Source organism: Penicillium vulpinum, assembly GCF_028829585.1.
Source record: "Penicillium vulpinum strain IBT 29486 chromosome Unknown utg000003l_segment0_segment0, whole genome shotgun sequence".
In the NCBI taxonomy this organism is placed as follows: Eukaryota; Fungi; Ascomycota; class Eurotiomycetes; order Eurotiales; family Aspergillaceae; genus Penicillium; species Penicillium vulpinum.
This window is the reverse complement of record NW_026643243.1, coordinates 7,110,599-7,122,873: the sequence shown is the minus strand read 5'-3', so window position 1 is coordinate 7,122,873 and position 12,275 is coordinate 7,110,599. Positions and strand designations below refer to the sequence as shown.

At 47.8% G+C, this 12,275-nt stretch overlaps 4 protein-coding genes across 4 annotated transcripts; 2 read left to right on the top strand and 2 right to left on the bottom strand.

Moving 5' to 3' along the window:
* Positions 1–327: 327 nt before the first annotated feature.
* N7479_007729 (C2H2-type zinc finger protein) lies at positions 328–2,357 on the bottom strand (the record flags this gene model as incomplete). The annotated part of the gene is made up of 2 exons (XM_057255423.1): positions 328–498; positions 555–2,357. 2 exons carry the CDS (start codon positions 2,355–2,357, stop codon positions 328–330), a joined length of 1,974 nt encoding a protein of 657 aa, XP_057109285.1.
* Positions 2,358–7,173: 4,816 nt separating this feature from the next.
* On the top strand, positions 7,174–7,389 carry N7479_007728 (uncharacterized protein; the record flags this gene model as incomplete). Its single annotated transcript, XM_057255422.1, has 1 exon — positions 7,174–7,389. One exon carries the CDS (start codon positions 7,174–7,176, stop codon positions 7,387–7,389), a length of 216 nt encoding a protein of 71 aa, XP_057109284.1.
* A 963-nt stretch (positions 7,390–8,352) lies between these two features.
* N7479_007727 (putative Golgi transport complex component Cog5) lies at positions 8,353–9,792 on the bottom strand (the record flags this gene model as incomplete). The annotated part of the gene is made up of 1 exon (XM_057255421.1): positions 8,353–9,792. The coding sequence occupies one exon, from the start codon at positions 9,790–9,792 to the stop codon at positions 8,353–8,355; it is 1,440 nt and encodes a 479-aa protein (XP_057109283.1).
* A 723-nt stretch (positions 9,793–10,515) lies between these two features.
* On the top strand, positions 10,516–11,708 carry N7479_007726 (class II aldolase/adducin domain protein; the record flags this gene model as incomplete). The annotated part of the gene is made up of 5 exons (XM_057255420.1): positions 10,516–10,789; positions 10,862–11,122; positions 11,198–11,330; positions 11,406–11,574; positions 11,634–11,708. The coding sequence occupies 5 exons, from the start codon at positions 10,516–10,518 to the stop codon at positions 11,706–11,708; spliced, it is 912 nt and encodes a 303-aa protein (XP_057109282.1).
* Positions 11,709–12,275: the final 567 nt, after the last annotated feature.

The following is a 12,275-nucleotide window of genomic DNA, read 5'->3' as shown; positions in this document are numbered from 1 at the left end:
TGTTTCCCGGTCATGTATCACTCGTCAAAGTCGTCAGTTCATCAAGGGTTTCACTGTCATAAGATGGCAGATATGAGAATCCCCGAAATATATAGAGAGAAGTAAAAAAGAGAATTGGAAGATCCGAGAAAGGCCCAATGGGCTGAATGTTGGAAGTAGAGCGGGGCGGAAAGAGTGATTGGTGAGGTTTGGAAGGGTATGGGAGATGAGAAGTGGGATGTCAAGTATATGATGATCGCTCCCCAGCTAGTTGCAGGAAGCGAAGATGACTTTCATATGTAGGATGATGTTGAATGGTATAGAATAGGATGGCTTTATCCAGACAATTTACAGAAACAGCTTAGCTGCTCCTTTGTGCTCGCTTGTAGCAACGGCGACAAGAGCCTCCAGGCGACCCATGCCAGAGTGTCGGGTAGCAGAGTCCGAGAAGACATCTGGCCTGGGCTCCCGGTCGTGGACTTCATAGTTGTCCACGTGGGCAGTTGGACGGCCACAGATCTATGACGGCATTAGTAACTGGGGCGATAGCCGTCCGTTCGAACAGGGGTTCCTACCGGTGGAGGGTGATCGGAAGGAAGTGAGGAATCATTGGATTCGATATATCCACTGCTATGCACAATCGCGGGATGATACTCAAGTGGTGCGGTGGATGGGGTATGGACACCCTCACTGCTACTAGAATCCTCGGGGGAAGTTCGTGTACGGCTCCCCGTTGAAAGGCTTGGGCGATGTCCCCGATACTCTTCAGGGCTTCTTTCGGCCGTTGGGCCGAATGCAGGCTGGTAAGATGACGATGGACGGGAAGATACATTTTGGAGTTCCGCGAGTGTTTGCTGACTCCATTGAGAAGCGGAGGCATTGGATGGACGGCGGTCTCGGATATCCAGTCCGGTTAGATTATGATGCAAAGACATATCCCAGGATACATGGCCTCGTCGGTGACCAGGGCCGGAGATGGGGGGCACTGGACGGTGGGCTGGCTGTGTGTAATTGAACCCAGATCCAAAGCCTGAGTTAGGTGGTGCACGATGGCCATCAAGCTGCATTGGGCTGGTTTTCCGGGTGGGAGGGGTTATCGGCCGTTGGACTACTTTGTCGAAACTCTCAATCCCGGGGAGCCGGGGCGGATGCTCGCTCGAGCCGTTTGCGCCAAATGAGGCTGGAACATTGTCGGGTGTATGGTATTGATTCAGGCCACTAGTTCCAGGACGTGGAAACCCTGTGTATGACGAAGGATGCCAGGTTCTTCTCCGCATCTCGGCTTCAGCTGCACTCAAGGTGCCCTCATCACGAGATACCGGATAATGCGTGCTAGTTGGGCTTGCGAATACGCCAGCGGCGTTGGGATAAGGTGCGCCAGCGGGGGTGTGATATGCCGGAGGATATGTGTTGCCATGCTGTGCGAGGAAAGGGTTGCTGCTTGTTGGCACTGAAAGACGACGGGCGGCGGTCTTTCCTTCCCAGAACCCATGTGTTGTGCCAGACATGGGCGAAGCGAATTGGGGACTGCTACCAGTAGCAGCAAACATATTGGAGGGGTTGTATGGTGATCCAGTTGTCGAGTGACTATGAGCACCACGGGTCTGGGCCGGGGGTGTACTCGGACGTTCTCCCATGGAATCCATTGCCAGTCGAGATCGAGCTGCGGGGTCGTTGGCCATGATCAAAGGCGGAGGGCGCCGCCGAAGTTCCGGAGGTTGGCTGAATGTCGAAGTGGTGGATGCAATGCTCGAGGTTGACAAGTTCCTGCTATGACCTCGGGTATGACCGCTAACACTGCCTCCGGTGCCTGCCCGTGCCCGGCCTGGTGGCCGCACTCGATCTGTACGGACCTGACGTTGGAACCGTGTGCCCGTAGCCGCCAGCGAATCCCCAGGAATTTCCTCATTGACATGGACCGTTTGAGCATGTTGGCGGAGGTTGTCGAGTCGGGAAAACCGCCGAGAGCAGTGGCACTGGAAGGGACGTTCACCGGTGTGTTTCCGAATATGGCGAGCTAGATGTTCGCTCCGTGTGAAGCTCAAATTGCAAGGCGGGAAGGATGTGCAGAAGAACCGTTGACCTTTCTTCTTTTTCGAGGGGGGTGCATTATTCCCTTGATCCTGATCACGATCGGAATCATCTCGTTCTCCCTCGGAATCATGCATCTGTTCGTCAGACGTTGACGGGTGTGTTAAGTTTGTGCGGGATGAAGCGTCGCTGCCGCGGCTGTGGTGTGAAACTCCGTCCGGAAACTGTTCCGTCGAAGAAGCGTCCGGTGTGACCGGCACGCCATTTGGGATCGCACGAGGTGTAGCTGCTCCGTCCATCGCGTGGTCTTCAGGGGCCGAGTTGTTAACAGGAAGAAAGGAAGCCATAGCGACGTAAGAGGGTGAGAGGCGGGAGTGATGTCAGGTCTCGGAGAGCCAAATGCGAAGAATGTTCCTAACCACCAGTGGTCGCGAAGCAACCCGATCGGAATAATCACCCCAGGACCAGTTGGGGGGCTCTATATGTTTCTATGTCGAGTCGTAAAAACCGTAGCGCTACGGAGAACTCGGGGATCAAGACGCGGAGTCTGGGCCGGATTGACTGTAAACATTTGCGCAAAACTCAGTAACCTGGACACTACTAGAGTGCAAAAAAATAAAATAGAAAAAAAGAGGATGCAAAAAAAAAACCAAGAGATCAAAAGAGAGTCAGAGAAGTGTTCACGTACGATTTGAAAGTGCGCTTACTTCTGAAGAGAGAAAGAGAGAGAGAGAGAGAAAGAGGGGCGAAAATAGAATGTGTACTAGGATTCTCAAACGCAAGGGCGGGGAGAAAAGGTCAAGAATGTAAGAAAATAAGAGAAAAGGGAAGGTCGTGAGCTGATCGTGATCATCTCAAGAAATATTTCCAAAATAGATAGAGATCCGACCAGCCGTTAAAGGAAAAAGAGAAGGAAAAAAGCCCCCAGTATATATGCAGGGTATAGACTATAGAAGAAAGGTTATAAAACAGAAAATGGTGACGATGAGAGAGAGAAGAAGAAGAGGCTTATCGGAAGCGAGGGGCAAAAGAGTAAAGACAGGAACTCAACAGGAACTCAAAGACCTTCCGGGGCTACCGATGCGAATCATTAAGTGTTTCACCAGATATCCGCGTGTCTCCATTTTATTCAAAAGGCACCAGGCACCTCCATGATTCATTAGGTGACTTGAACTACTTGAGATATTTGAGCTTGATTTACTTGTACTTGTAAGCTACTTAAAGTTGACAATAAAAAGTCTAGACCTTTCAGGTCTATATAGAATATAATAATTTATAGGTTAAACCCTGGGAGAAGTTCTTGACGTTAACCATCTTTGCTAGACCCTGGAAATAGTCTGCCAAGCCTTAATATGTTTGGGTTAGAGGGAAAAAAAGGTCGAGACTCTTTTGGTGGAGATCTTAGGGTTAACCTCTCAATATAACACTCTAGACCTCTCTCCATATTAACCCTTGTACCCTCCAACAGTCTAACCCTCTAAATCAAACCCCTTGCATCGCGTGGATGTATTGGAACTCGTCATACTCTTAGTGAAAAAAAAATTGGTTACGCGGTAGGGGAAAGAGTTCCGAATGGTCCGATACGAATACTTCATACTCCCTACAAAAACCATTTGCTCGAGCCCTTAGAAGATCTCACAGGGTTGGTCCGAGCCCGTGATAATTTTAGATTATAAGACTGCGGGGGTATTGATAAGAGATAGATCTCATTTCCATTTATATATTCTACATTATACATTCTAGAACAGAAGTGAAACATCTTGGATCTCTTTTCCCGATATGCACATCAAGAAATGTACCTCCCTTATTACTGCGTACTAAACCCACTTATAGAACCAGAAAAAATCCCCAAAAAAAGAGAAGTCGTCACCTCGATGATCCGGCACCTCCGTTGAAACCGCATTCAGGCAACTCTCTGAAACTTTCACCCCCTGGGGCTAAGCCCGTTGGCCCATCGTGCCTGCGTCGCTGCTAAACTTTCCCCCCACTTCTCTCAGGAAATCTGCAAACGGCAAACCCCCCCCCCCCCCCCCAACCTTGGAACGCTGTACAACATCCTCACATCCCTGGTTCTCATGTACTTTAATGTACTTTATATTTTACTTGACTTTGAAAGAATACCTCATCGGAAAAAGATGTGACGCCACGGTCGATGTGGATGATGTGCTTATTCCCTAGACTTTGTATATTGTATAGCAAATCAAATTTCCTTATGTACCTCAGGTCCACGGAGGGCTATGATCCAGCGGACACGATTGGAAGAAAAGAAAAGAGGCGATACAGACTACTCTTGGAGACATGGTTCCCCTCTTTGGGTAAGTACGGGATATATTAATGTACATTACGTATATATAGTTTGCGAGATATGATTCGGGGAACCGGGTGCTTATAGGCGAAATGGGTGATGGGGCTCCTGCCGCTAGTCTAGATGATCGACAGTTAAGTTGACGTTATTTCCCACGGGAAAAGTCCCATGTGAAATCCTATATGGAGATAACGGAGAAATACAATATATACAATCCATGTATCTTGTATATCCATACCCAAGGGGGTCAAAGGAAGAAGCGTGGATCCTAGATCGTCGCTATAATCATGTACGAGAAAAGAGGGGGAAGATCCCAGACCCCGGGTACCTGTAGGTACATCTGCAGGGTGCCACTGAGGCTAGCAGGAAGGCGCACGGCCAAGTAGAACCAGGTACCAAACGCTGCAGGGCTTATCGATAAACCTGAATTTATAGCGCCCGCCCCCTCCACCGGGATTGGTTGGATATGCTGACGCCTTCGACTTGAGATCTCCAGGGCTACGGCTAAAACTTCCATACCTTCCACGCCTTCTAAGGAATATTTTTCTTTGTATAATATATTCCGCCCGTTTCTTTTTCGCCCCCTGGAGAGGCGATCCGTTTGCCTTTCCAGCGGTCTGCTTATCTGACTGGTCATTGATGGTGCCGGGTATTTCTTGATTTATCCAATCATAGCCCATGCTCTGCATCTCATACCAGGTCCATCCATGTAAGTTGTACCTGATTATGTGTCGAGTTGCGTACCTGGGGGGGGCCACGTAGGAGCCGCCTTATAATGTGACCTCCAAAATAAATTAATCAAATAATATATTACTTATTACTACAACATACACATGTACTCCGTATATTAATAAATTATTATTTTCATTGACTCATATTACCCTGTATAGAGTACTCTAGTGAGATAGATAGTATGTACCAACAACGCATCACCTCGAGCATCAATATAAACCTTATCCCACCCGACATCAGCACCTACACCGTATACATAATACATATAAGATGCACCAGCAGGAGGCTGAGAGTTCAATTCACATGTGAATTCCAGACCGGACGAAACGGACCAAGCGCGCTGTTTCTGCATTCTCTAATCCATACTCATGCCATCCTCCCAACATAATTGGACCCCAAACCTCCCCCCCTCCCCAGCAACTGACATGCATCTGTCCTCCTCTGCACCCAGGGCATTGAGTCAACATGCAGTGCATACACCAGCTCCCAGCCATGGTGTACCCTATAGGAGTCATCTGACTCCTCTGGAACACCTACCGCGTTCAGGTACTTGTACAACGTACTTGCAGATGTAGATCTACCCGCTTATCTGCGGCACATCCTGATGTTTATGTATATGCTTTTATGCATGGTGATTATTTTCCGATCTTCGGAAGTTTTCGCTTCGGGTTCTGTGCGAGCTGACAGATCCAGTCCCGATACTTTGGTGTTATAGTGTGTCCCAGGGTTTCTGTTGTCAGGTACGCTAAATTATTCGCGCCTTGGCTTTGGGTGCGGTTGGTTGCTGGTACATGGGACTTGCGGTTTGGGTGTTGCTTCCAAGGGTCTGTTGCTCGTGGTGCGACAATAAGGTTCGGATATTTACGGTACTAGTAGTAGTAAAATTCAATGGTTGAGGGGATATGGATTATCATGATTATAAAATAGCTGGCAGTACTTCAGGCCTGAGTAGATGAGGATGTTCAGTGTGAATAGTAGATCGAGTGTTTAGAATGGCTTGGTCTGTAGGAATAATACCAAATTCCGTTTGTAGAGACCACTTCAGGTGGAAAAGTGAAAACCGAAAATATGATGTTGACTCGTTGTTTACATAGAGTAGGGCGTATTTATTTTATACAGATATATGCATTTTCTAGGCTAACCCGTCCACATTCAAACGTTGAGGCTCAAATAAGCATATCCATGTGTATGCAATGACAGGAGAATGGGGGACCAGAAGCTCCCCCCTTGTCTGCCTTCTTTCCCTTCCTATTTCTTTTCTTTCTATTCTGCTCTCAAATTCAACTCTCTTTCTGTTTCCCTCTATCTCTATTGCCCCTCTCCCCCGCTCTTGGTTGCTACCCACGAGCACTAGCAAACGATCCTTCGGTCTTGGTTGCCTCAATCTTGAGCCACACTAGTTCCTCACCTTCTCTTGTTTTATATTCTGTTTCATCCTCTCCGTGCTCTTCTGTCCAAACTTCTGGCAAAATCTTTAAGCTACGATGGAAATTGGGATGTGTTGTCGAAGTAGATAAGAATTCGCCTATCAGCAAGTCCAGCAGCTTAATATCGACCCTCTATCTACAGTTGATGATTGTCAGTTCTCCCTCAAGTGACTTGGAAGCCCTGAAATATGCCCAATCGAGACTATACCTCTCATCTGAGGTTTGTCACTGTCGACCGGGGAACTCTATTCTACATAGATTGCATTTCGCTAAATGCCACAGTTTAAGACCTTCGAAGTTTGGTCAATCCGATTAATATCACACTTTCAAACCTGAAAGATACTCAGATGTAGCATATGACCGAGCCTAGACTAGATCTGGCATGTCGAACAATATCTCCTGTTTGGGGGAGCCGAATGATCTTCAAAATAACAATCCCCACTCGTAGCATTATCGAACCTACAAAACGACAATCATTGTCCGATGAAAAGACGAGAACACCGATGCCGAGTATACGCCGGAAGCACGGCACAAGAAAACATACCGCGGCTGATCGTGCAAGTCTTATCCGTCGCCACGCGACTGGTTCCATGGAACAACAGCGAATGGTACGAACCTCGGAACGCCTCTGCTCATTGAAATTAGGTATGTTTTTAATGTTCGAATTTCAGAATTTGTCTACTGGCAATCATTATCACAATGTCCTTCATCGGAGACCTTCCAGTCATGCCCAACGGCGGCAAGGCAATTCTTCAAGCGATGCCAATTGATATCATGTACATCGTCTTCGACCAATTGGCCCTCGAAGATGGGAGTATCGACGTTCGGACCCTGCTGGTGACCTTGCCTCACGTTAGCAAGCGCATAGCAGAGAAGGCTCATCGCTATACAAAGAGCTATTGTCACCTGTGCTAGCTAGTATCAACGTCTCAAAACGCTTGTTTGGTACGGCATCCCGAATAATCATGCTGTTATTCAAGTCCACAATACCGCCCGCGATACGATGCAATATACGAACTCGAGACTGTCACATAAGAGAGTTCCCAGTCGTGAGAGAGCTTTATTTCGAGCGAGATTGCAAGCGATCCTCATACTGTCTCACCTTTTTTTCCCCACAGCCAAATCTGGGGATGTGAGATCAGCCCTCTCGCAAAGTTCCAACATGGCATCTAGCCTATGATTATAGCAACAACAGGGGTTCAAGAGCTCTTGACCTAGAGCTCTACCATTCAACACAATTCTGTTCAGTGCCTTGCGACCCGAGAGGGTCATTCTGCTGCTTGAACTGGCCTTTTCTCCGGAGGTTTCCGATATCTCAGGGACTTCCATCATAGAGTACGAGCAGTGGAACCGGAAGACGTATTCGCTTACCCTGAGGAGAACAGGATGTCCATGAATAGTCATTCCGAATGTTCAATGCTCGGCACATCCGTGCTCAGCTTGGCACAGGAAACAAAAATTAACAAGAGTCTTTGCATTACGCGAAGGGCAACTGCTTGAAATCACACCTGAACGACTAGCAGGCTGGGTCCCAGTCCCTGATGTGCGTCATAGACCCAACCGCCTCATCGCCTTATGTGGTGATAACTCCGAAGAAGTCGCCATTCCCGACAAAGCCAAGTCAAATCGGGTTACATCGACTCAGTATGCTAGATCGACTGTTTTGATTTTATGAACGGAAAGAGTTGGCTTCAGATCTCCAGTTCGAAGACTAGAACATAGGTATAGTTCCACTCTAGATAGATGATGCCATACAATTATATTTTTCATTAGAGCCGTGTTCAATCCTTGCGACTGACCTAATCTATCTCGTACTGAATCTCGAATCCCTTGTAAAGATTCGGTCACATGTATACTATGCTTGCAGTAGCCATATGATCACCGTCCCAGAGGACCGACAACCGAGCTCACCATCACGGCAGCCTCTCGCTCCCAGTTTCCAACCACCACCATGTCGGGTCCTGGTCGACCCTTCTCAGCCAGCAGGCTGGTAGCAGACACCTGTGACGCACGGAGCACACACTCCTTGATCTCGACTCTTAGTCGATCACGGTTGGACCGCAAGGTACGGACGGAGACACCGCCTCGGTTGGCGATTTCCTGAACACGCGGGGCGAGAGACGAGGCGAGGGAGCGCCAGTAGTAGGAAGGAAGAGATGAGGTGTCTAAGGCCTGGAGCAGAGGCTGTAGGAGATTAGGTTTATTTGAGGCCGCTGTTTGAGTTTCAGTGGCGGGTTCGTCGGTTGTAGTAGTGGAGGCTAAGAGAGGGTGTGGTGGTGGGCCGAGGTTTCTGAGAATGTTCTCCAAGGCGACTATATCTTGGCATCGCGCGGAGATGTCGGCGAGGGCTCGGTCCATGGTTGGGAGCTGGGTAAGAGCCCGGGCGAGGGAATTCACGGATGTCATAATTGCTGTATGCATGAACCCTTGTAATGTTGATAACAAGAGTTCAGGCTTGTAGTCTGCTGGGGCGGTTGCGTTCTTTGGAGGAGGCGAAAGAAGATATAGAGTTGTGGCGGCTGTTGCCAGTCGTGCTCGGGCATCGCGGGCTTGCTTGTAGCCAGATTGCATGGATGACTGGCCATTGGAGCTTGCTGAATTCGAGGACAAAGAAAATCTGTTGATGGTCTGTTGCGCTCTCGACTTGACCATGTTCTCTGCGGGAATGACAAATTCTCCACGTAGAGTACGAGCGACTTTTACTCGATCCAATCCATAGCCTTCCTCGCCCTCCGCTGCAGCTGAGAACATTTCGCGCAGATTTAAAATCGTGTACGCTGCTCGCTCCAGTGCGCGAAACCCATCTTTCCCAGTTGACGGTGATGCTGCTCCATCCGGGGCCGGTCCTGTTGGCCCTCGGCCTGTAATTTCAGAAACCTGGCTCTCCAGCTGTCTGCCCAGGGTTATGCATCGCGCAACAGCCCTTGCTAGACGGACGGTCGCAAGCGAGTTTTCAGCAGCAATACGGGCTTCGTCGGCTGCTTCCCATTTTTGTACAACCTCTTTTTGAAGGCGCTCGTACCCTTGAGTCACAGAAGCAATCTGTGTCCCTGATTCTTTGAGGATATTATCAGCAGCAGCAATTTGGCTTTGGGTGTGTGAAAGCAATGGGATTGCTGATCTGGTTGTCAATGCATGGATGTGTGTGTCGATCTCCTGAAGATCAAAGAGCACCCGTGACAATGGTGTTGATAAATCCAACGGGGTATCTGTTGCATTGTTTGTGCTTGTCACCAGTGTGTTGGCGAAGGAAGCTGGCGAGAAGTCTGGGTCTAAGAAGGCCTCATAGTCTATGTATGACGGGTCTGCTTCCGCCATGATGGGTCTAGACGTGTCCAATGTCTATATCAATGGAGCCACATAGAAGAAAAGAGCAATGAAGTAACTAGAGAACACCACTGAGCTAGCCAAACAGGGGCATGTGGAGTTCAGAAGCAAATGTCTTCAATGCGGCTCTCAATGTTTTGACATCAAACAACTAAGCCATTGGAGGAGAGAGGGATATTGGCCTTAAGATAGGAAGCCCACATGGCTGATAACGAGTCACGTGCCAAAGCTTAGTCACCTTATACATTCCTAGTAGATATAGATGATGAAAGGCCATGACTGGCTGTGGATGATAAAGCAAATCATAAAATACGAGTGACTAAAGATATTTTACTGCATGTATACTCAGCTCGTAATGCAATACATACAATGTGGTGATGCAGGCAAGCTTGGGAATTGGAGACAGAGAAACCAATCTCGGAGACCTTGACCAATCTTATAATCCTCCAGGGTTATCACTAGAGAGTCAAGCAGCGATAGCATGATATACCTTTAGAGCCAATGAATACTCGATTTCAAATTCAGATATCGAATTCACAGGCATTTTCTCTTGCACTTTGCTGCCATACGCCTTCCAACGACAGAGCGGGGCCCCCCCACAGATAAGAGTTCGGACTTAGGCCCGAGTACTGGACATCATGAACATGAACTTTTAACATTTAAAGACGCAATTTCTCGAAAAGATAGTGCTTTAAACCAAAACAATTCCCCGACATGTCGACCTCTACAACGACAACGCAGCAAGAGCACTCCGTTCGTGTGACCAACGAAGATCAACTACCGCCAGTACCACCAGCGGCAACCGACGCATGCTTCCAGGGTCTGGCTCGTGGAGGTCGAAATGGCACTCTGAAATTACGCGGCATCCCCACATTCTCAGACCTGACTGAGAAGCGCAAGTGGATGAAGGAGCACATGGCTGCTGCATTCCGATACTTTGGCAAGCTAGGGTACGGGGAGGGTGTTTCCGGGCACATCTCAATGAGAGGTAAGTGGAACACTTTCTTTTGAATGTAGTAGATGAGTTATAGGCGAGCAGCATTGTTCTGATGGTTTGCAGACCCAATCCTCAAAGATCATTTCTGGATGAACCCGTTCGCCAAGCATTTCTCGACTATCAAGGCTTCGGATCTCGTACTTCTGGATTCTGATGGATTTGTCGTAGACGGTGGAGCTCAGCTGCCTGTAAATGAAGCTGGGTTCCTGATTCATTCAGAGATCCACAAAGCACGCCCAGATGTTGTGGCTGCGGCACACACGCATGGTATTCATGGAAAGACGTGGAGTTCATTTGGAAAGCCAATTGAGATGCTTACACAAGGTTAGTGGCATTTGATTTCTTTTTTTATTAAGGTGGCATTGGGAGCTTGACTTTGTGCTAACGAGCTGAATAAAGACGCATGCAACTTCTTCGGCAAAGTTGGTGTTTACGAAGACCATGGCGGAGTTGTTCTGTCAGCAGAGGAAGGAAAGGCAATTGCAAAGGCATTGGGCAAGGAAAACATTGCATGTATCTTGCAAAACCATGGGTGAGTCAGTTTTCGCTTTTGCATTTTCTCTACGCGTCTAGTTATATGTGGCTAATTGACTTTACTCATGTACAGTCTCCTTACCGTCGGTCAGACTGTTGATGAAGCAGCAATCCTCTACTCCATGCTGGAAAACGCTTGCCAGTCACAGCTTCTTGCTGAAGCAGCAGCAGCCAATGGACTTCCAAAGAAGATCATCAAGGATGATGCGGCCCAGTTCACCGCTAATGCTGCGCAGAATCCTGTAAGTGGAATGGACTTTTATTTCAAGGTGCTTGAAAATATGTATACTGACAACATTAGCACAACTTTTATACTGAGTTCCAGCCTGAGTTTGAGTTGCTCGTCGAGGAGACAAATGGAAGGTTCCTTCAGTAAAGTGTGAAAAATATATATGCCGCTTTCCGATTCGGTCCAAAGCCCTTTTAAATATGTAGTTTAGGCACTTTCTAAGTCTTAAGACAATCGATTCTCAAACTAAAAGATAGTATTCAAGATCACTTTTTACTTTACGAGGCTGTCCACAAAGGAGACGGTTTCAAAAGGCAGTAGTGCAGCGTAGGTTGGCCATTATCCGATGACCATAGATGCACAATGCAGCCGAATGCTCTTTGGGTGCCTTTGGGGTTGATATCTAGACAATCTTTGAGCCAGAAAGCGGCAACATCGAAGTCAGTATACGAAGTTGGAAGAGCAAATCATCAACTACAACATGTCCAGAAGAGCTTTGAATCAAGGGCCCGTGAGAAACTGGGTTGCTGCTAGACATGACGCTAGATAGTATGTAAATACTTTCTTCCTAACAGATAGCACAAGTTTTCGCCAATTGCATTCGAGATTCATTGGGAGTGTTAGTCTTAGGTACAATGAGGGACAATATCTCTTCTCAAGAAGTAGAGATTATAGACATAAAAATTTCGTACAGCTCGCCAGCATGTCTGACTG